The sequence below is a fragment of the Sus scrofa genome, chromosome 5 (assembly GCF_054392235.1).
Source record: "Sus scrofa isolate SSC_HxYL_T2T_F1_AM1 chromosome 5, Sscrofa_HxYL_maternal_Yorkshire_Landrace_v2.0, whole genome shotgun sequence".
NCBI classification, from domain to species: Eukaryota; Metazoa; Chordata; class Mammalia; order Artiodactyla; family Suidae; genus Sus; species Sus scrofa.
The window spans coordinates 104,248,378-104,272,628 of record NC_139387.1 but is presented as its reverse complement, the minus strand read 5'-3'; the positions used below and the strand labels follow the sequence as shown (position 1 = coordinate 104,272,628).

General features: G+C 37.8%; 2 protein-coding genes across 7 annotated transcripts in view; one reads left to right on the top strand and one right to left on the bottom strand.

Annotated features, from left to right (window-relative positions):
* LRRIQ1 (leucine rich repeats and IQ motif containing 1) overlaps nucleotides 1–24,251 on the top strand; it is a 232,695-nt gene that overhangs the window by 3,546 nt on the left and 204,898 nt on the right. The window lies entirely within an intron of this gene.
* The window catches only part of TSPAN19 (tetraspanin 19), a 28,941-nt gene continuing 13,179 nt past the window's right edge, over nucleotides 8,490–24,251 (bottom strand). For 2 of the 4 annotated variants that reach the window (XM_085025252.1, XM_021092799.2), the window contains 5 exons: nucleotides 20,498–20,572; nucleotides 17,151–17,261; nucleotides 15,082–15,225; nucleotides 14,126–14,209; nucleotides 8,490–12,785 (listed from right to left, as the gene is read on the bottom strand). In XM_085025252.1, the coding sequence (XP_084881378.1) occupies nucleotides 12,717–12,785; nucleotides 14,126–14,209; nucleotides 15,082–15,225; nucleotides 17,151–17,261; nucleotides 20,498–20,572 (483 nt within the window). In that variant the 3' untranslated portion in view covers nucleotides 8,490–12,716. The remainder of the gene's footprint in view (nucleotides 12,786–14,125; nucleotides 14,210–15,081; nucleotides 15,226–17,150; nucleotides 17,262–20,497; nucleotides 20,573–24,251) is intronic. The other 2 variants (XR_014845503.1, XR_014845502.1) reach the window with 2 other exon arrangements.

The following is a 24,251-nucleotide window of genomic DNA, read 5'->3' as shown; positions in this document are numbered from 1 at the left end:
CCAAGAAACAGTAATGTAACTTTTTTTTTTAAATAAAAAATAAGAAATACAGGATAGAAATAGAAATGTATGGGCTTTAGAATTGATGAATCATTTAGCTCACAAGCAGAAAAGAAGAGAATTTCTAAGGTTAGTGATAAACATAAAATGAAAGTCAAGAGATCAAAGAAACTGATGCCTTTTAGCCAGAAAAACATGTTTAAAGAATGGCATATCAAATGCCACTCTCTTTGGACAAGACTCATGACACTGTCTCAGAGGGGGTTTTCTTCTTGGAAAAGGTAGTCATCAAACAAGAGATAGAAATTTAGTGAAATTTAAAATGTGGTTAACTTTCCACGTGAGACTACAAATCAATTTTAAAGGAATTCAAGAGTTTCTACACATAATTTCATGAGGCACCAGGATGCTGAAGTCACTTGTACTGCCACTGAACTTCACTGTAAGTTGGTTTGGAAATTATAAATGTCTCCAGATAGACAATTGAAGCAATGAAGAGGTGGCAACAGCTGACATGTTGCCATGGTAACATTTCCTCCCCAGCTGAGAAAGCTATACAGAAGAGGATGTAGGTCAGAAAATGTTTACTCTGACCAAACAACTGCATATTAAAATCAAATGGTCTTGTAAACATCATATGACTAAGGAGAATTGAGAATTCTAGTTGCAGGCTATTAAAAACAGATTGATTCATCTTTGGGATGATGTAGCAAGTTGCACTGTGAGATAAGAGGTATTCAAGGTCAAGAATACTCTCTTGTCTGCATATTGGCAGTTCAATTTAAAAAACTGGGGTCATGATAAAACTTTTTTTGATGGGTTTAATCTGAGTTCCTTGAAATAGAGATATATTCAATTGAAGAATTCTTCCAGAAGGCAGTTCACTTCACAGTGAATCACGCTGGGGTAAGAAGAATCAACTCTATGCCCAATAAATATCTGTTGGTTATTAATTCAATACCCTCATTAATGACCAAAATTTCTGAAATGCAATCGAATCCAGATATAACTAAAGAGAAAGAGATAATGAGGGTGAGACATGAAGGAAGGGATAGAGTAAAATTTGGCAATAAGCCAGAGGCAGAAAGCATGAAAGAAAGAAATAACAAAAGTAGGAGGGAAGAAATTAAAGAAGGAAGAAAAAAAGAAGGAAGTGAGGGAGGAAAGACATTGGGAAGTAGCCTTGTCTCCCTGATAGAAGAATGAAGGTGACATCTGCAAGACAGTGGCTGAAATGAAAATTTGTGGTTTGCCTTCACCGCATCCATCAGCACCCAGGCCATCAGACAACCATAACCTTTCTCCTTTGGGGAATTCACACTTTGCATTTTTATTAACTTTGGTTTGGATGGGGTGGACTGGATGCCCAGTTCTAAGAGTAGTATATGATAGGCTTAGGCTAATGGCATACCTCATTCTCTGCTGAACCACGTGATTAACTCAGGGATAGGCAGATGATCTAATCTGAGACTGTACTTATATGTTCTTTGGAGTTTCTAAAAAAGAAAAACTCTTTCAGTCTTCTCCTGGAGTGGCAGTATGAAGAATTGAGGTCTCTCTACGGCCATCCTAGGACCACCAGCGAAATGGTTGAAACTAGTGGAAGCTGTCTGTTGAAGCTGAGATGAAGATACCCCTAAGGGAAGATGAACCAGGACATGGATCAAATGATATTTCAGCCTTGAAGCAAAGCATCCAAGAAGGCAGGGCCGCCCATGGACTGTTTAGTTGCAGGGGAAATTACAGTCTTTATTTTGCCTAAGCCAATTTGAGTTGGATTTCCCATTTCTTGCTTTGGGAGAGAATTTTGTTAAAATTCCCCTTAATTCCTAAATCTTTCCCCTCTTTTGAGCCAAAGGAAGATAACTGAAGTAACTAAAGTACAAAATAATGGTCACATCTTTGGGTTCAGGATCCATGAAAATCCTGGAACATACATGGGTGACCTCCCATGTGCAAGGCACTAGAAAGCATATGCAAATGAGTAAGACTAAGTCTGTGACATTAAATGCACTGAAATAAGCAGGAGGATAGGATAAGTACCAAATAATTAGCATTGAGGTACAAATGAGAAAATTGAGGCACTGAATCTAAGAAAGTGCCTCAAGAGATGGCAGAAGTGAGGGATGGAACTGTGAATCAAGGCACTTCGATTTATATAAACCGTGGACCAATGAACAGTAGTAAACACGTACTGTCAGTATTAGATTCATATACACATATACTATCTGTTTATTATTATATCTATTAGTATAAAAACAGCATCTCATTGTTACCATTAAGAATTTAACTGGATTTTGTTGCTGTTTCCTAGGAGACAACTAAATCCCTTGGATTTCCTCAATGTGGGAGTTTTTTTTACTTATAGGGAGCCCTGATGGTTTACACTATCTGGTGACTCATAGAGGGCCCCTAGTGATCTTACACTAACAGATGATTTAGGATGGGGTAGGGCTCTGCAGAAAGACCACTATGTGATTAAAGGGTTGGAGATTTGGGCCACGTGATATCAGCCAAAGTTCTAACCTCCATGGAGGTTGGGAGGTTGGAGATTGAGTTCAATCACGTGGTCAATGATTTTTTTTTCAATTTATTTATTTATTTAATTATTCAATGTATTCATCACATCTGTAATTGTATAAGAATCATCACAATCCAATTTCACAGGATTTCTATCCCATAACCCGAGCACATCCCCCTACCTCTCCTCCGAAGACCAGACGTTTTTCAATGTCTGTGAGTCAGCATCTGTTCTGCAAAGAAGTTCGGTCTGTCCTTTTTTCGGATTCCACATGTCAGTGATAGCATTTGATGTTGGTGTCTCATCGTATGGCTGACTTCACTTAGCATGATAATTTCTAGGTCCATCCATGCTGCAAAAAATGCTGGTATTTCGTTCTTTTTAATGGCTGAATAACATTCCATTGTGTATATGTACCACATCTTCTGGATCCACTCCTCTGTCGATGGGCATTTAGGGTGTTTCCATGTCTTGGCTATTGCAAATAGTGCTGCAATGAACATCGGAGTACATGTGTTTTTGCGAGTCATGGTTTTCTCTGGATAGATGCCCAGGAGTGGGATTGCTGGATCAAATGGTAGTTCTATGTTCAGTTTTCTGAGGAATTTCCATACTGTTTTCCACAGTGGTTGCACCAATTTACAATCCCACCAACAGTGTAGTAGTGTTCCTTTTTCTCCACACCCTCTCTAGCACTTATTGTTCATAGACTTTTTGATGATGGCCATTCTGGCTGGTACCTCCTAGTGGTTTTGATTTGCATTTCTCTAATAATGAGTGATGTTGAACACCTTTTCATGTGTTTTTTGGCCATCTGTATGTCCTCTTTGGAGAATCGTCTGTTTAGATCTTCTGCCCGTTTTTTTGATGGGGTTGTTTGTGTTTTTGGTATGGAGCTGCAGTTTATAAGTTTATAAATTTTGGAGATTAATCCCTTGTCAGTTGATTCATTTGCAAAGATTTTCTCCCATTCTCTGTGGGTTGTCTTTTCGTTTCATTTAGGGTTTCCTTTGCTGTGCAGAAACTTTTAAGTTTGATTAGGACCCATTTGTTTATTTTTGTTTTTACTGTCATTACTCTAAGAGGTGGATCTGAGAAGATGTTGCTGTCATTTATGTCAGAGAGTGTTTGGCCATTGTTTTCCTCTAACAGTTTTATAGTGTGTGGTCTTATATCTAGGTCTTTCATCCATTTTGAGTTTATTTTTGTGTATGGTGTTAGGAAGTGTTCTAATTTCATTCTTTTCCATGTGGCTGTCCAATTTTCCCTGCACCACTTACTGAACAAGCTGTCCTTTCTCCATTGTATATCCTCGCCTCCTTTGTCATAGATTAGTTGGCTGTAGGGGTCAATGATTTAATTAATTGTGACTCTGTAAGGAAAGTGCAGTGAAAATTCTGGGCATGGAAACTCAGTGAAACTTCATGGCTGGTGAATACCACTGATATAATGGGAGGGTGAAATGCCCTGATTCCATGGGGAGAGGACATTGAAGCTTGCTCTTCCTTCCCAGACCTCACCCTCTGAGCCTCCTCACTTGACTGGTCCTCTTGCTTTGTATTCATTGTAATGATACCATCATCATAAGAACAGCACTTTTATGAGTTCTCTAAGCCATTCTAGCAAATTGTCAAACCTGTGGGGGTCATGGGAACCTCCAAATGTATAGCTAGTCAGTCAGAAGTACAGGTGGCCCAAATGACCCCTTAATTGTGGCTGACAGCTGAAATAAGATCGGTATTTTGGGGGACTGTGCCCTTTAATTTATGGGGTCTTTGCTAACTCCAGGTGGTACCAGAATTGAATTGTAGTACACCCAGTTAGTTTAGGTTTGAAATAAAATAATACTATAAAGTCATAATGACATTTCATGGCTTTTACAAAAGGTAAGAAAAACTAGTGTACCTCAAATCCAAGTTTAGTACAATGATATTTAAGAGAAAAAAATGTTTCCTTGGTATTTTCTCCAATTACGCATACATAGGGTTCCAGAAGAGTTGTAGGGAATGGCTGGAACTCTTGGGAGACAATGTGATAAAAGACTTGTGAAAGGATTATTTTCAACAGCTTCTAAATTAGAGTTACTCGTGTTCACAGCCCAGAGTTGGAGGATGAAAACAAACACAAAATTCAGTTTCACATGAAGGAAGCCAGACATGAATTCCCTTCTCTGGAGTAGATCCAGAGCTCAGCTTCAGGTTAATTCCTAATTCTGTTTGTTTTGTTTTGTTTTTTTTTTCCCGCCTTCACATACTGGTTTAAGGATTAATGTGAGCTTTTGCTAACTCCACATGTTTACATATTTACATATTCATTACATTTGTATATTTACATAGTCATTATTTATTACCATTTTTATGGTTCCTGGAAAAGTACCTCCTCACTTTTCCTCCACTCCACAGTACCCTGCACACAATCTTATTCCCCATGCTAGAGGGACTTTACCAGAAAGCCACCAGCCATGCCAGGAAGTAGAGGGCTGATTATGTCAGTGATCATGATTTTATAGTGTCCTGAACAGTTACATTTTCTCCAGCAAACTTCAGCTACAACAGAGCCAGTATATACTTGGCTGCTAAGATTAAGGGCGAGGTAAGAATGGTTGCAAAGAAGTTTACTTATGAATCATGAATCTGAGTGAAAAAGGAGAAGAAGACAGGTGGGAGATATGAATAGTGGGGATGTGAGGAGGTCAGTGGACTGAAAGACCACAAAGGTACAAGAACTGTCTTCATGGGGCACTTATAAGGGCAGCGTGTAAGGAAGTGTGGGCAGATGCCAAGATGTTTTTTCTACTTTTTCCTTGAGTCTTCCGAGTCCAGAAGGCTCAAGCACCATTGCTGGGTTGGTTGGATTGAGGAGAAAACATTTATGCCTCAAAGTTAAACACTATTAAACTCAAAAGGAAACACTAAAACTCAGTATATTTTCAAGGTTGAAAAGCAAACTTTTAAATGCTGTGACTGTTCTGTTCACAATTTATTTTGAAGTTATTGGTAATGTTAGACAAATTTTCATGTAAAATTATACTAGGCCTTTTAAAACAGTGCCCTCCCTATCAGGAGGCATTCCCACTATCAAGCATAGAACAACTTAAACCATTTTACCTGTTGCTCCAGGAGACTGGAGGCCAGTTTAGTCAATTACCAAGACATGCAAACCCTCCTCTCTCAGTCTACTCTGTTACCCCTACTCCATGGTCTCAGCCACTGGCATACGACGTATGTTTCTCAGAGCAATTAGGAAGCCAGTATAACATATTCTTGAAATCATTTATGAAGCCGATATAATTTATTTTATAGATCCATAAATAATATTCTTTTACAATATCCTATGTATAGCTTTAAACACGTCACAAATATTGAATCATTTAATCTTAAATTTGTTCCTACTTTACAGGTTTACTTTTTATTACATGCATATTTCAAATAATGAAACTGAGCTATAGAACCTTGCTCGGGGTTATAGCTAGTAAGTGGCATGATTTGAGTCCAGACCATCTAATTCTAAAACCACATGCTAACCCCTCTCCTTTTCTGTCTCTCAAAGCCCCTAAAGAATTAGGCTTCTGCCAGTGGGAGAACTGGAAGAGGTACTCAAGGAAATGGGAACAGAATGAGCAAAGATATAGAGAGGAATAGGAGATATTATTTGAAAAATCCAGTGTGCTTAGGCTGATCGAGTGATTTATCTAACGGTGGAATGGAATAAAAGTAGCCACTGAAAATAGTTGTAAGCAAGTAATGAGATCGATTACCCAAGTAAACATGAAAAGCAACTATTTTGGCTAAAGGTAATACATTTCTGTGTATTGACAGCATCACTTCTGAGACGCAAGCCCTTGGCTTGAAATAAAATCTCCTTTCCAGGGAGTGTGTTGAGGGTCTCCAAGACCATTCTAGGTTCAGTGGTTCACTGGAAGAACTCCCAGGACTCAATGTGTAATTTTACTCATAGCTAGGATGTATTACAGTGAAAGGATACCAAGCAAAATCAGTGAAGGGAAAACGTACATGGATATAAGTGAATCAACTTTCACGTCTTTTTCTAGTGGAGTCACACAGCACACACCTTATCCATCAGTGAACTTCTGTTCATTGTCCAGGATTCTTACTAAGGACTGGTCACGTAGGCACCCTCTGCCTAGCACATAGGCAAAATCTAGAATCTCCAAAGGAGAGCAGGGTTTCAGCATAAAGCAAATTGTGCAAACAGTTCAGGTACAATGAGTCACTCTTGTCATTTAAGGAAGTTTCAAATTAGTGTATCATTCACGTTCCCAGGTGCACTCTAAGAGTTCATCTTGTAAGCCGGATCTCCTAAGATTAGATGGTCTCAGGCTACCAAGATACCTCTTTTCTGCAAAGAAGGTCTCCAGAAAAATGTTCTTTATAAGGTAAAGGATATTGCCTTTTCGTCTGAGTACAAGATCCCAAGTGAAAGACTCATCCATGTTTTCATTAATAAATTAATTTATTCGATGCATGGTTTTGATGTGAAGGAGACACTAAATTATAGTGCTCAAAACTGGCCTATGTGTGGACTGTGGTTGAGGTCTCAGGTTGAGAACCAAGAGCTGCAAGACATGCTCACATTCACAAGTATAATGCAAGCCATTCTTTGCCAGTCTTGCAAAAAGAGTGGCACAAGTGAACTGGGTAAACTTAGCCTATACCTTAAGAGTTTATGGAGTGGAGGTGGTAGAGGGCTTAAGGAAACGTATATGCCCAGAAAATAAGAGGACGCCTGGCAACACATGAATCTCCCTGGGCTCCTGTAGAAGCCCAGGGAAAGAGAAGGCCCACCAGCTATAGTTGTGATATTGGGACTCATATATTTTAATCTAGAGAAAGATAGGTAATATTTCCGAAAAATCTTAATTTTCTCATGAAAAACCTAAGACTGGTACAGAGTCTACAGATTGAACAGAAATATTGGAAGTATACTAGAAAAAGGTTTGGTTGGCTTTGAAATAGACCAAAATTGAAAGATGGAAAAATGAGGTTGGCAGTATTTTTAATGAATATGGATGAATACATGACAAGATAAATATGTAATGTGTGATAAATTGGTATGATAGGATGCAAGATTATCTGTTTCTTGTGCATAGTACAAATTGCTAATTAAATGCACAGTTTTCAGGTATCCAATAATAGCCCAAGCAGTTTGGATTTGAAAAAAAATGTTTAGACCAGAAAGTCAAACATCAATAGACACAAAAGTATATATTAAAACTCAGTATCTTTATATCATAGAGACTCGAAAAATAAACCCCTCAATGTTGTGTCTATTTTGTGGATAATTCATTTTGAGGTTACTGGTAATGTTTACCGAATTTTCTTGTAGAAGTGGACTTTTCAAAACCTACTGTATTTTTTAACAGAAGAAATTCTTATAATTTCAGTTGCTTTAAATTTGTGGCCCCATCACATGCAGGCCATTTTTCATTTAGTGGTATTTAGAAACACACTAGGTAGTGATATACTTAATGCAACATGAAAATTAATGACTTTGTTGTTAAATCTTATTTTATTTCTCATTCTTTCTCTTTTCTGGAGTTAAATAGTGATAAACCATATTTCAAAATGAAAAAAATAGCATTTCCTCCTGAGTGAAATAAAATAAATGAATAAATAGTAAACAACTTACACTAGAATATCAGTTATAAAATCTGATTTATATTGTATATAATGTGTCTATATCCTAGAAAATTATCATAAAATGAATGATTTTAAAATATTGTATCTTCTACTTCCACTACATATAATAATTTAAATGCTATTTATATGCATACATTTACATATCTATGATACCAATTTTCTGATAAAGACACTGTAGAGAGTCTTACTTTTTCCCTGAAATAAAATGTGCAACCATGATGAACTATTAATTAAAGAAGTGAGCAGTTCTGCATGTTTCATTCCATAAATCTTTTCAGACATACAGGAGAATGTCTACTGTCCTCAAGTGCAATTAGTAATAACCTTTAATAATTTTCAACAATGATTACATACTTTCTCTTCACATTACAAATGTTCTTGTACAAAAGTATTGCCTTTTATTTTGTTCCAGATATTCAGAATACTAGCAAAGATTTAATCTTAAAATAATTTGATTTTTCAAGGAATAGCTTCTGCTTTCCCTGGTTTTACCATTTATATAGTGTGAAAATCCATTCCCATTCAATAAATATTTATAGATTTACTGGAAATATGCCACTGTTCTCTTTCACCTGATGGGTGATTTCAATAGAAAAAGGAATAAAGAAAAAGTAATAGAAGAGGTTAAACAATGAACCATAACAGGTAGTATAAAATTTTTTTTTTCTTTTCAGGCTTCTATCAGTAAAAATATTAGATTTTTTTGTTTTGTTTTTTTGCCAGGGGCTCCAATGTCCCTGAAGAATCACTCCCCTGAGATCAGAAAGAGAAAATAAAGGCAGACACACATTAAACAAATGTCGCAAACATTAAACAAACAGGATTATCTGATAATATTTCTATTTTAGGATTTTTTTTTAATTTCTGGTTCAAGGAAATTCTTTTAAAGAAGTATTTGTTCTTCCAAAATCTCTCATTCCGGTTCCTAGAGAAAGGAGAAGTGGGTGGCAGTGACTAACCAAACTAGCAGATACTGTTTACCAACCAAGTTTGGACAGATTATATTTATGAGAGTCTAATGAAGTTAAAACTATTGAGTACAGAGTCAGACAACCTAAAAGGGCAATAGGATTGTAACTCACGACACACTGAGTAATCTGACCATTAAAGTTCATTAACATTTACTGGCCAGCTACATTGGGAAGTACTGAGTAAGCCTTTGGGGCTGCAAAGACACTCAAAATAGCTCTAGCCTTGAGTTTCTTACAGACTAGTGGGGGCTGCAGACACGTAACAAATGACCTCAGCAGGATTTTTCAAGTGTTAAGCGTTGCTATCATTTATATGTGGGATCTAAAGAAAGGACACAAATGAACTTATTTGCAGAACAGAAACGGACTCACAGACTTTGAAAAACTGATGGTTACCAAAGGGCACAGGTGATGGGGGGCTGGACGTGGCGCTGGAATTGGCACATGCGCCGTGAGCTATTCGCCAACGGGGACCTGCTGTGTAGCACAGAGAACGCTACCCACTCTCCTGCGGTGATCTATGTGGGAAAAGAGTCTGCAAGAGAAGGGATGTGTGTACATGTATAACTGAATCACTTTTTTGTACAGCAGAAACTACCTGCTATACTTCCATAAACTTCAAAAAAATGGGAAAAAAAATAAAATCACCTTGCTTCTTCCACAGTCTTTCCCATGTTTATAAATGATAACTCTATCCTCCCACGTACTCAGGTCATCTCTGGCTCCTCTTCTTCTTTCGTATCTCTCCCTTCAAGCTGCAGGAACATTCTGATGACTCTAGCACAAAAGATAGACAGAATCTGATCCCTTCACACCAACGCCACTTCTGTTCTCTGGCCAAACCCACCATCATCTCTTATCTGGATTGTTAAATAGAGTTCAATTCGTTCTGCCTGCTTGCATACTTGTGCCTTTTGAGTCTGTTTTCAACATGGAAGCCAGCTTGCTCCAATTAAAAAATAAGCTTAATCATGTTACTTGTACAAAACCTGCCACTTGCTTTCCGTTTCACTCAATAAAAACTAAAGCCCTGAGAATGGCTGACAGCTCCCTATAAGACCTGTTCCGCCTCTGAACCTCCCTACATTCCCCAACCTCCAAGTCCCCCAACTCACTGCACACCCACTACATAGGCTGTCTTGCCCCTCCTTGAACTCACAGTGCTCACTTTTGTGTCATGTCACTTCTTCCTTCTGACTTGCTGTTTCCTCTTGCACTTGCAGTGTTCTTTCTGCTGGTCATCTCATCTCAAAAGTCATTTTTCCAGTGAGGCCACCTTTGGAAGTCCTGTTTCAAACTGCAAGCTTCCTACTTCCCCTTATTCTACTTCCTGACTGACTTTTTCTCTATAGCACTTCCTACCATCTCACATAATAACTTTGTTTCTGTGTTATTGTTTGGCTCTGCTGAGTTGAATGTAACCTTCGTGATTTTTCATTTCTTCATTTTGTTTTATTCTCTACTCTTTCTCTAGCACTTAGAGTGGTACCCAACACATAGATGTTGCTTAATAAGTAACTGTTGAACGAGTGATTCCTTTTTGAAGTGCTCTCTGATTTTCTAAGGCAAACAGGAATTTTCTTTCTGGGTGTCCATAAAAATTATCCCATATGTATGTTGACGTGTTCGCACGTCAGGATGTGTGACTGACTCTAAGTTTAACTAGAGGGACTGGGCTGGCTACCATTTAGAGAGACCAGTCCAAGTGTAAATGTGACATTCCTTGTTCAAAAATTATTAAGAATTTCAAGATGACACCTGCCAAGTATTAAACCAAATTTAGGGCTCTTCTAAAGACAAGGTAGATGCCTCTGAAGCCAGCTCCCAAGAGGAACTATAGATGGATCTCTTCTTACCTCAATAGTGAACAGTGTCCTTGGAGCATAGTAGGTACTCCATAAATGCTTGTTAACTGAATGCATGTATAAGAAGGTAAAAGGAATCTGAAGGTAGTCCACGAATATAGTGCCAAAAAAAACTGCCCTGATTTTTGGAAACATAATTAAAACAGGGAGCCTGGAGTAAGTTAAATGTGTTTTTGCAAGTGATATGACAACGTGAGGGGAAGTCGGGACTACGTGTTGCTCTAAATATTAATTCACTGTTTCACTTCTGATCCAGATTGACTTTCAGAACTTTCTATGTTTTCTAACTCAGAAATTAAAAAAAAAAAAAGTTTAAGTGGGAGGTATGACCCTAATCTACTCTATTTTATCTTACCAAGTAAGTCTTTATTTTATTCAAGGTGTAAAGCAACATCCTTTAAAACAATGTTTCCTAAAATCATAAAGGTGATCGATTTGGTCAATGGTGCATATATTTTGTGATTTAATTGTATTAACTGAAAATAGACAATCTAGTATGTAGAGACCCTTTTTGGTTTCCGTGATGTGAAAACAAATAGAATATATTTCTATAATATTTATTTGATTATAAATAAGTTGGTCTCAACTTTCAAGCAGGAGAGAGATTTTTGTTGTCAGTGTGTTCCTGTGGTATATTTTATTGAAAATAGGAATTTGAAAATGAGCTTTTAAATCTCAAGAGAATTTTCCTTTGTGAATAGAAGGCACATCTATTTACAGGTCATTTTAGAGAAAATGGTTATTATATTTTCTTTTGTGCTGACTTAGAAAAGTCCACAGGTCTCTGAAATCTGTAATGTCCTGAATAGATATATGCAGAGATATGACTTAATTAATAAATGAGTTTGCCTTCTATAGCAGTGGGTGCAATGCAGTATCTTTAGGAAATCTATCCTTTCTTCATTTCCTCAAGGTCAAGGCGGCTTTTTTCTATAAAGGACAACAATGATATGATAATATCTCATATCTGTATAGCACTTTTTATTTTTTCAAAGATTTTTTCTGTTCTCAGTATCATTGTTAGGAATATAGAACAGGTAGGTTATTTTTATATACTTCAGAGAACTGTGTGTGAATGCACTGAACAAAAGTCCCAAAAAAGGGGGAAAATGAGGAATAAGAATATGAGAACTCAGTGAGTAGATAATTATTTTTGCTATAGTTAAAAATCCATCGTTATTTTAGTATTTTATTATTGACCCTAAAGTATATCCAAATCTATAGAATTTTATTATCCACTTGTAAGAAATTAAAAGACAAGAGAAATCAATGATTAATTAAATGTCAAGGTCAGTGCCATGAATACTTTTAATCCTTCTTTTAAATCTCCTATAAATCAGTGTTGTTTCCTTGAAATTTGCAAGTGTAAAGTACATGTTATAATTGCTTATTTAGTATTTTCTAAATATCATATTGGTATTTTTTTCTACATAAGAAACTCAAAATGTGGTACCACATTTTAAAATTAGAATATATGATAATACCCTCTGAATTCAGATATTCTAAAACTAAATTAAGAAAAATTTCATGGAGTGATTTATTATAGCAGCCAATAATTCTGTGTTATATATAACCAATGACTCTGAATAAATCCTAAACTTGATGAATGTCATTCAAAACATTTTTTTGGACTAGAAGAATACGACATGATTATTTTGAAAATTAACTGGTTTCTTCCAGACAAATTAAAATCCAAAGATCACTTTTCTGCATATATTCTATTCTTGATGTGTCTGAAGAAAGAAAAAGTTAACACGACTTGCAAAACCTTTTGGGAAAAAAGAAACAATAAGAGATCAAAATGTCATCAATATGAATAATTTGTAAAGCTAATACTATATAATCACCAAAATGCATTCTGTACAAGGAAAAGGGATCAAGAAGGATGAGAAAATTTCAGAATAAGGTACATACGGTTGTGAGTAAGTCTACAGAGTGGGTCTTTTAGGGTAACCCAGCAGTTACCAAGTTCATTAGTAGAAGGGACTAAGGAATAGACTGCTCAATATTAATTACATGGGTTATCATTAAGCTAGATGCTTTGATGAATTGCTAATCTGTTTTGTGTTTACCTTTGTAACCACGCCATCAATATTCTACAAAATTTCCTCTTCTTTTTTTCTTTCCTTTTTTTTTTTTTTAAATTAGAGTAGTTAATTTACAGTGTTAAGTCAATTTCTGCTTTACAGCATGATTTTTGTCAGGGATCATAAAAGGCGGTCTGCAGAGGGCAGATGATAAAGATGGGGCACTGATACTCTCCCCCATTCAGTTTTGTCTTAAATACTTCAGCATGAATACAACAGAGAATATGCACTTTAAAAGAATGCTATCAATGCTTAGAAAAAGCATTGTTTACCACCCTCCTGAAATTAACACTGTAACCAGCCAAAGAAAACTTATAAAACCTAAGGCCAATGCCTTTGTGGATCAACACAAAATTAAATTTGGTATCTTATTTTGACTAAAACATGCATTACGTATTTATTCCAATGTAATAGTCCACACAATTATAATCTGTCCATCCTCACAATTTCTTTACATCTGTAGCCTTCATTGAAACTGGAGAATGAAGTAGTATTTCTGAAACTCCTTTCTGCATTTGGTACACCAGAGATCAAGGAATAGGTAAATTTTGCTTCCCATTGTATCTCAAGTTATCTAGAATAGTACCAGACACACAACAGATGTTCACCCCACTCCGTATTTATTGAATGAATGAATGAAGCAATGAATTAATGAGTATACGGGTGAACAGATTTACTAATATCCAGCATCTGCCTAGATTTAAGAAATTTGCCAACTTGCAGACCACTGAACATGATGCTCTCCCTGCTCAGATTTGAAGTATTTTTGTTTTTAAATCACAAGGCAATGAAATTACTCTTTCCCAGAATGACAACTTATTAACAGGCACTACCCAGGTTAATTTAGGGATATCTCCTCCAGTTGGGACCTATTCCTCTACTGGGTGTGAACAGTCTCAATGTCCTGGCTCCTACTAGGTTAATTTGTTGGATTAGGTGTCCACCTGGTTGTTCTGCAGTTTATCCTGTATAGTTTATACCTTAATTTTTTTAATCTTCAAATATATCAACAAAAGCTTACCTCTGAAGCCAGAAGTCCAAAGTTAATTCTAACTAAGGTTAAAGCATTAGCATGATACCATGTGTTGATTTTATGTTCACAACCCTAAGGGAAAGAATTTAGATTGACTTAAAGATGGAAATGGTTTTATATATAATTCTATTTCAAAGAAGAAGAGATTAGCAAATTATTGAAGTCTAAAAAGCAAGGTAGTGTCTAAGTTGAGATGGAATTTTTTTTAGTCCAGAAAGCTTCATATAATAGTAGGATGCCTCAGTTGCTGCTTTTAAAGTTGCTAAGATGTCATGTAGTTCTGCAAAGTATTGTAATTCAGTAGGCTATACTACTGCCTAAAGTATATTTACCACATAAAGAAACTTTTAAAAAACATAATGCTCTCTTTATCTGAGAATGCATTATATAATTGAAAGATACATCTTAAATTTACAACATATTACATCAGTATATAAACTATATGAAGTATTACAAGGTCTTGGAATGGAGATCCCTAGCTTACCAATATCCCGTATCTACAAATAGCAGCTGCTACAGATGAACCTCTACTCTTGCTTCTGCCACATTTACCTAAACACCACTTTTGTCACTTCTGGGGTTTCCTTCCTCAGTTTCTGCCAAACCTCATGCCTCTTCCCTTCTGCCACTGCAGCTCCATCACTAATCGTATACACCAGAGATTTGCCAAAGGCGCCGCCTCCATCAGAGGAGGGATGAGGGGAAGTTGATGGTATCTCAAATTGTAGGACCATTTAGATTTCATACTCCAGAAAGTTTAACTAATTTACTGTATACCTGAAAAGATACAATATGCCTTGCTATGGTTTCAGTTTACTGAAGTTGATTAAAAGCCTAATAACCATGAATAGCATTGTTTTCAACATAAAAATTAGCTCAGAATTCTAAAATGACTTGCAATAAAGGGCTCTGTAAACACTGGAGAAGCCTCGACTTATGTTTACCTCTGTGTAAGTTGCATTCTGTGGCTCATCACAAAACCACTTTCTTAATGTAGAATTCGTGCAAGAACACGGCACCTGTTCTGAATTTTCTTTATTCTTATTCTTTATCCAATCTGTATAATTTTTTCGTCCGCAACACTGTAACTAGAAAAAAAGATTCTGTTAAGTTTTACTGTAAAATATTCAAACTGTAGTTCATTATATGATTCCTATACATATTAAAGTGGTTTTGTGAGAAATGTATTAATTTATTCTCCATTGAAATGTAGTGAATTAAACAAATAAGTATATTTTTCTTTGTTTGTTTAATCCATTACTTGGTTGCTGCTCTGGTTGATATTACTCAGACCTAAGATCTCTACTCATATACGTGGGCTATGTTTGAATGAAATTGCTATGTGTGAATTCACGTTGTAGAAGCTCAGGATGAAAGATGTACTTGATTTAGCAAACCATGTTTAGAGCTAGAACATAGAAGAGAGAATCCCCTAGCCATAGCTTTTCCTAACTATAAGCATTCTCTTTTATTTTTCTTTTTTTGTCTTTTGTCTTTTTAGGGCCGCAGCCACAGCACATGGACGTTCCCAGGCTAGGGGTTGAATCAGAGCTACAGCCTCCTGCCTATGCCAACAGCCACAGTAACTAGGGATCTGAGCTGCATCTGCGACTTAGACCACAGCTCACAGCAATGCCGGATCCTTAACCCACTGATCAAGGCCAGGGATCAAACCTGTCTCCTCATGGGTACTATTCAGGTCCGTTTACTGCTGAGCCATGATGGGAACTCCCTAACTATAAGAATTCTCTTTATAATTTATCCATAATATGCTACCATATGTATTTAATATACATAGAAACTCAGGGTTCTTTCTACATTCTTAGAGTTGATATGAGATGTGAACTTTAAATTTTGTATTGTGTGAAAAGCTGACACACAGAAAAAACCCCAAAAGATGATAAGGAAAATAGTCACAGCCACATTCTTTTTAATAACAGTGAAGTCATACATATAGAACTGTTTTCCTAATTATCAGTTTATGACCATAGGAAGGTTTGATACTCTGCAATCAGTCATGATGCAATAGAAAATGCAATACATGTTCAGAGCACATACACCAGAAAAAAAATAAGAGAAATAAAAGCATTTATAAAACATTTAAGTTCTCTTAAAAAGCATTTCTGTTATTAAATATGCTAAAAGTACTAACTATTTTTATGTGAGGACAAAATCTAGTGCTAGATTGTCTGGGATTGAATCTTGGCTCTACTACTATTTATTAGCTGTGTGACATTGTTTAGGTTACTGCATTTCTCTGACCTTCTATAAAATGAGGATAATAGTTCTTACCTCATTGAGTTGGGGAGAACTAAATGACTTAACATATGCAAAGCACCTAGTAAATGGCCCATGCTAAGTAAATGTATGCTGTCTTTTTTAATCAAGCGTTTACTCTTTTCCTGTGCTGATCTCTTCTTGTAAAACATTTGGCAGACTACATACATTCCCTTACCTTTCCAAGAAAAATCTGAACCATGAAATAATAATCCCAATAACCTTAGCTAACAAGTGTTAGTTGCTTACTATGTCCCAGGTCCAAGGCTTTCTCTACATTCTTGACAACCAGAGGTAGGGCTTCTTCTGCCTGAAGTAAAGAAGGTTGCATATCCAAGATCACAACATTATCGCAAGGTCAGCTTAACAGTCAGGCTCAAGCAGTAGCCGCCACACCACTCTGCTGCCAGCAGGGACTGTGCTTAGACCTTTTCTCCCCGCAGGTGCAACAGTGCAGATTCCTCCACTTGGCAGAAGACCCCCCAACATGTTTACAGGTGCATCCAGGTGAAAACACACACCAGTTAACCCAGAAAGGATAAATGGATGCATTCCACAAGAAGGATAAACTCAAGATCTGTAAGTGGGGACACTCTTATCCCACTTGGTTTGTTTAGATGAAATGTGGGAACTTCTCATTCCTCTGCCCCGTCCCCTCTCCTTCCGTGTCTCCCTGCTTCTCTGCAGTGATGACTTTTGGTGTCTAAGTTTTAGTTTTATGCTAATTTAATCTTACTGTTTTCTGTAAAGCATCCAGAATCATCCACTTGGGTATGTTTCCAGGCTGATCCTTACAGCCATACTCGGAAATGACTGAATCAATTTCATCATGCCATACTTGGTGAACCTGTTGAACATTTTATTGAAAATGAAAAATTGATAGAAACCTCCCTTACAGTTCCTCATAAAAAGTATTCAAAGCCAGTTTGTTGATTTCTACTCATTTCTAAGTGTTTTTTTCTTCCTTATAATTGTATTTCGTAAACCGTGCGCATTGAGGCATTTGGTCTTTCACGCTGATCTATACAAAGGCTACATCAGACTTATTTTATGATTAGGGAGCAAATGATGTGCTATTCGCCTGAGTGTTGAAGCATTCTGCCTTTCTTCTCAAACCCTCAGGAAGATTTGTGAAAGGCTTTAAAACAGGCCAAAAAAAGATGACTGAGCATCTCTTCAATGAAAACTATGCTTCCTCTAGTATGCCTTCAGGATCCTCTGATTCCATGAGATTGTACCTTTTGTAATTTTTATGTCACAACTTTGTAGGTTGCAGAAAACTGTACTTAGACAAATGATTCTTTGTGAGAAGTGCAGATGAATTTTTACTGGGGGGGATGCACCTGATCCCTCTCCTTTTCAAGCCTGTTCTGTGTAGGTTTTGTATCTGTACAAATGTCTTCTCTTTGCACTCTCCTTTGAATTGATTTTTATTTTAATTTTTTAATTTTTAAATATTTTTTGGTTGCACCACTGGCATGCAAAAGTTACTGGGCCAGGGATCAAACTTGAGCCTTGACAACACAGGATCCTTAACCTCGAGGCCACCAGGGAACTCCTGAATTAGTTTTTATATTTTAATAATTCCTGCATGAATTAAGATGTTAAATAAAATTACTGACCTATGTCTATTGTGCATTTTTACAAGAATTATGATTTTTAATAAAAAAGTGATCTCTTCACAATGCTAAAACAAAAGCAATCACAGCTGAAAGTTTGGAGGAAAACTACTATTTCAAAACTTAGATATGGCAGAGGTAATTTTTACTAGCAAGTTGCTTAAGCATTGAAAAGTTTATATGCTTTTCATAACTAATTCCTAATTTGGCCCTAAAAAATGGCAGAAGGAAGAAAGGCCTGTTATTATTGCATTTTATGAACAAGGAGACAGATACTGAGAAAATATAATTATTTGCTTTGTTTACACGAATAAAGAAGAAGAGCTGAGACTTTTAAAAATAATTCACTTGAATTCTAGTCTAATAATTTCTCATAATAACATGTCTTTGAATAATGAAAATGAAGTAACTGGTGGGAATACTATAATAATTAAGACATCTGTAGAAGTTGAATAAACTCATATATATCTATGCTTTAATACATTTAAGACTAGAATAATATAATGTGTTATTTAGATCCACAAGTAATGTAACTTATTCTATAAGTTAATTTTTCTTAGAAGAGAAATGATGGTGTCTTTCCATTTTGTATCTTTGGGGAGAGGGCAGACCTAGGTCCTCGTTTACCTTCTAAAGCATTATTTGGGAGTTCGGCGTGCTTATGACTCACACCTTCGTACATAAGAGTAAAAATGAGTTTCATTCATCATCTGTGGGACTACTATGCAAAAAAAACTTCCCTCACACGTATTCACTTTGACAAACATCCTTTGAATCCCTAGGACACCTCCAAGACGGAATTAGGCCCTCTAAACGACAGAAAATTTAGAGGCTCCTGAGAGTTTAGTCCAGTTTGAATGTAGAAGGCAAGTTAATGTAAGCAAAGCTTTTATCTCTGGAATCAGTTAATAAGTATTAGCGTTTAGGCTCTATTTGGCCGTGATATAAAGAAGCAAATATTTCCCCTCTCAAAGCCTCAGTTTCCTGCTCTAGGAAGTAGGACTACGAGTGTATTTCCAGGAGCTGTTGTGAGGACCAGTACTGCAGCGCCTGTAAAGTACTTACCACAGTCTCTGGCACCTGGTAGTTATTATCAAATGGCAATTCTTACTACTCTCAAAATAGGTGGAGAGAATTATGTGAACAGTGCCCAAGTAAATATGGGTGACACACATTAACTCTATGTGTTCAGGGTCTTTAAGTGTGATCTTCAGGTTCTATCACCAGGTCCGAAAGTGAGATACTAATGGGTTGAGATCTGGTACTTGGCCACCAAAACAGCTTTATGGGACTCACATAAGCATACTCACGTACGCACCCTCATTTTGGATGTGGAGAAATTTCAGCTCCAAAGGCCAAGCCTTTAACAGTAGGTCCTGGATAATTAGATATCCAGAAGCACAAGCCAAGCACAAAAGACCAAATGAAGTTGGATGGCCACGGTGTTATACAGGAAATATTTTGTTGAGGTTTGGCCATTGATTAGGAGTTGAGAGGTGGAGAGAATTTGAAGGCTAGGAGGTAAAGGAATTAATCATAGTCTCCTTCAAATGCATTAAGGGAAAGTAGACAGTCCTCAAATAGCTACTCTATGACAGGAACTTTTTAAGTGTCAGTTAGTGATCACTCTGGAAGGGAGGTAAATGAAGACATAGGCTTCAGGCTGTTAACTGGCTTGTGGATCCTTGATGTCTAGCCACGTGCAGATCCGTGTAACTTCAAGTCCATGTCCTTATTGCTACAGGACATGTTCCCATGATACAAACACAGACCTTGTTTGCCCTGAAACACCGAAATGTCTTAAAGAATTAAAAGTCACTATAGGCTGTCATAGGTAAAGTGTGTTATCAAGAAGGTTTTCAGGCAATTTATTATGGGCTTCTTTTGGACTTGAAAAACAGAAATCTTGTTCTAATGAATTTAATTGTATCAGTCAGGACCATACCTGTACAAAATATATGAATCATTCAATAATCTTATTTAAATGAAATTGCTAAATTTAAAATTAATACAAGTCTAAAGATTGGGTCAGTGGTGGTAGCCAGGGTTGGCTGGGGGGCTGATTTTGGGTTCCCCACACTAAGCATTCCTCCTCCTTTCTCACCTTCTTCGGTATTTATGACATTCTCCATCTTGTGCAGACAGAGTGAAAGACGTGTTCCTCTAGCCCACCATCCTGGTCTGATCCCAGAATCCCTCCTTATACAGGATTCTAGAACTTAATGGAATCATTTTCCCCTCCAAAGACATATACCTGTAGTGGTTTGTTTGGTTTTGTTTTGTTTGCCACTGAGGAAGTTCTCAGGCTGGGGATTGAACCCATGCCACAGCAGTGACCCGAGCTGCACAGTAACAATGCCAGAAGAGAACTCCCACTGTTAGCTTTGAATGTAGGTTGAGGTCTCAATAATCTAGCGTATCTGATTTTCCTTATTTTTCAAATAAAAGGACGATGTTCCCATACCTCCTCTTTCTTTGCGGAGATGAGTGCTGAAAGTACAACCTGAACCCCAAAGGCCCACATCAGCAGCACTGCATACTACAACAAAAGAAGCAAAATGTGAGGACCTATGTCCCGAGTATATTTTTAGATACTACCATGAGGGGAAAATGAACATCATATGAAGTATACAGTCTTAAAATATACACTGGTATTGCGGAAATCTCCTTTTCTCTTATGCATGACTGAAATTAACAAAAGGCAAAGAAAAAAATCAATGAACATTTGGATAAGAGTAAGACCGAAAGAAGTGACAGTATTTCATGAGAACCCTAGCAGCCTGCTTAGTTCCTGGAGTTGGTGATTATACCCTCTTCATTCAGTCCTAAAACTGTCTTAGAGGGGATCTAAATGACTCCGCCTCTGCTTACACCACTCCGCTAACACTTCAGATCCCACTAAATTGCAGCCTACTCTGTTAAGTCTGACACATGCTCATTTACCTATAGGTGATTCATGATTTTACCTTTGAAAATGATCTTTTAACAGCAGTTAGATGTGCACAGAAATAAGAAATATTCACTGTATTTGTGTTATTAGCACTCAGAACAGGGAGACACTGCCCCAAGAACTTGCAAAGAAGGAAGTAAAACTGTCTCAAGAGTTAAACTGCGAAACTATTTCCTATTTGATTAGAGTAGGAACATTCAGAATCACCTTTAGGCCGGAGAAGAGTGTTTAAGTCTGTAAGATTTTCCCATAGCTTGACTGTGTGAATTCACATTGTTAAAGACAAAATGTGTCTATCAAAAAAGTATTGATGGGAGTTCCCGTCGTGGCTCAAGTGGTTAACGAATCTGACTAGGAACCATGAGGTTGCGGGTTCGATCCCTGGCCTCGCTCTGTGGGTTAAGGATCCAGCGTTACTGTGAGCTATGGTGTAGGTCTCGGATGTGGCTTTTGGATCCTGCATTGCTGTGGCTGTGGTGTAGGCGGGCGGCTACAGCTCCAACTGGACCCCTGGCCTGCGAACCTCCATATGCCGCAGGTGAGGCCCTGGAAAAAGGCAAAAAGACAAAAAAAACAAAAAAAGTGTTGATGAACTCAGAATAGCAAACATGTCCTGATTGCAAGATGTTGCAACACCCTTCCATGTCGTGTCTGGAAGGAAAAATGGTATCTTGGCTCTAGGATCTAAGCTGTCAGGTCCTAGTATCACGTAATCCCTGCAATGGGCTCTCTGAGACCTTCTCAGTCAGAAGCCATTCATACTGGAATCGCATGAGGCAGTCATTTTTAAGATGTTTATGTTTTTCTCCCTTTAGTTTCCCCCTTCCTTTCCCATGCCCAAACCCCAACAGTATATTAAGAGCAGACGGAGTCTCCTTTGCCTAAATAGAAACGTGTGGCAAGGAGAAAATTAAAGTTTTCTGGCAATCCATTTCTCCATCCCAGTTTCTATGCTAGAGGCCCTAAGAAAACTATGCTAGAGGCCCTAAAGAAGAGAAAAATAAACTGGGAGCATAGGGGGTGGGTCTTTGAGGAGAATAAGAAGAAGGGAGAGTGAGATCTTTTTTAGACGAAAATGATTCTGAGACTGATCTAGAGTCTGTGGCTTCCCAAAGCAATGGGAGCCAGCACTGGCTTCTGGCCTTGCCAGAGTAAGGCATCAAGACCCCAGAGGGAAACGAAGGTGTGGTTTCCAGTTTCGCCTAAATTATCCTCTGCCAGGGGTGATTTCAAATAATATTAAGTAGCGATTATTAGCAATAGGCAGCAACGAATGCCTCTATCAGGCAAGACTCCTTTCATTGCTGTGTCACTGTCAAGGCTGAATGTCTCAGGTTTCAGGGGAGGAGAACTGCAGGGAAAGAAATGGGGTAATGGCTACTTCAGGAGCCTCCCAAAAGAGCTCCACGGATGTCTGTCTCGGTATTTACTCAATGAAGAGCAGCCCTGCCTTGGCCACGCCAGCCATTCAAACAGCAGAACACACAGACCTGAAGGGAACACCTGTTACAGGTTTCAAGTCCCCTCAAGGAGAATAAACCCAAAAGTCTCCGGCCACGTCTCAGTGTAATGCTGCTTCCCCCACCTTGACCAGCCTGGGCTGCTCACTCCCTGCTGCAGAAGGAATGTCACCCCTTCCTCACCCCACCTCTGTACAACCCGTTTCCTATGCAAATAGGGTATCCTGCCCAGGGCCAGTCAGAAGATCACATGGGGTCTTCACTCAGGTCCGCCCTATGGGGTATAAAGACGAGGGCAGAGTGGGTCAGGCCTCTTTTTAAACTTGTGCTCAGGTGAGTCCTCTTTCTCCCTCTCTGAAAATGTACTGTCACTTTAATACAACTGTAGAATGTCTGCCAATCCATGCTGTGCTGTGAGACAGGGACGGGGCGGCCGTGACTGACTCATGTTGGTGGTGCTCGTGACTCAGATCAGAGAGCTCTTTTAATTGACAGTGGTCCCTGGCTTAACCTGTGAAGTAATCCCAGTCAGTTTAATTTTTTTTTTTTTTTGAGAGGCCTCAGGAGCCCTCTGAAGCATTCCAAGTTAGCTAGAGGTCAGAACTTTAGCTAGAATTTGACATTTGGAAAGTTTGTTAAAAACATCAAAATGTTTTAAACACTTGGTCAAATAGAATCATAGATCATTGTGACATAATATGTATTCACTTAACTGAAGTAACAAAGGGCCTTTCTTTTCTTTTCTTTTCTTTTTTTTTTTTTTTTTGGCTTGGCATACACAAGTTCCCAGGCTAGGGATCGAATCAGAGCTACAGCTGCCAGCCTATGTACCCACAGCCACAACAACACTGTCCCTGACACACTGGGAGAGGCCAGGGATGGAACCTGCATCCTCATGGATGATAGATTCGTTTCCACTGTGCCACGATGGGAACTCCTACGAAAGGTCCTTAAAGTAAATATGAATCACTTAAAGGCAAAGAAATTCACAATTCATTACTGAAGGCAGCATTCTAAGAAAACCTTGTTTTAACAGAAAGACCAAATCCAAATTCTGTACCAGCTTACTTTTTATTCTTAAATGCCTCAGTGTGGCACCAAACATCCGATAATTTCTCTGTAAAGTGAAACCAATGTTTAGTAGTGAATGTTTCAGTATCTTCTTCTATTTGGAGATGACCCAGCTATTCAATAAGTTTCCATCACTTACCTTAATTCAGCACAACTCTTGTTACATTACCACATATCTGGAGAGATCATTCTCAGATATTCCTAGAACCGTCATTCCTAAAAGTTGACCCCAAAGCTCTTGTTTACCCCAAGTTATTTTTCTTGTTGGCAATTCTGTAACACAACCAGTGGTAACCACTGTAGACTGAGAACCAGAATGTACAGTGACCAAACCGACTTCCAGTGCTACTTGAAAGCTAAGTATCTCTGCATTCTTCCTCGGGAGAGGCACAACTGGCTGCACTTGAATTTTCTATTTGCTTAACAAGAGAGCGTTTGTGAATTAAAACTGATTTGATTTAAGGAAATGTTAAAAACTCTATTTCACATGAATCTGTGGATTGTGATCCACCCCAATCCCGTGTATGGTAAATGGCTCATGTTCAGGTCTATGTCCCTGGTTATAATGTATCTTTTCACATTACATGCCTGGGGAGAGAGAGTGTGCCAGCCAGATGTCAGAGTCTGGCCTTCTCAGCAGGTATATTTCTCTTTGTTAAATTATAAATTATGATCTCAGCTCTAAGGTAGCTTCCCACGTGGCAAACCCACAGAAAGAAAATGTGCCATCTACAGGC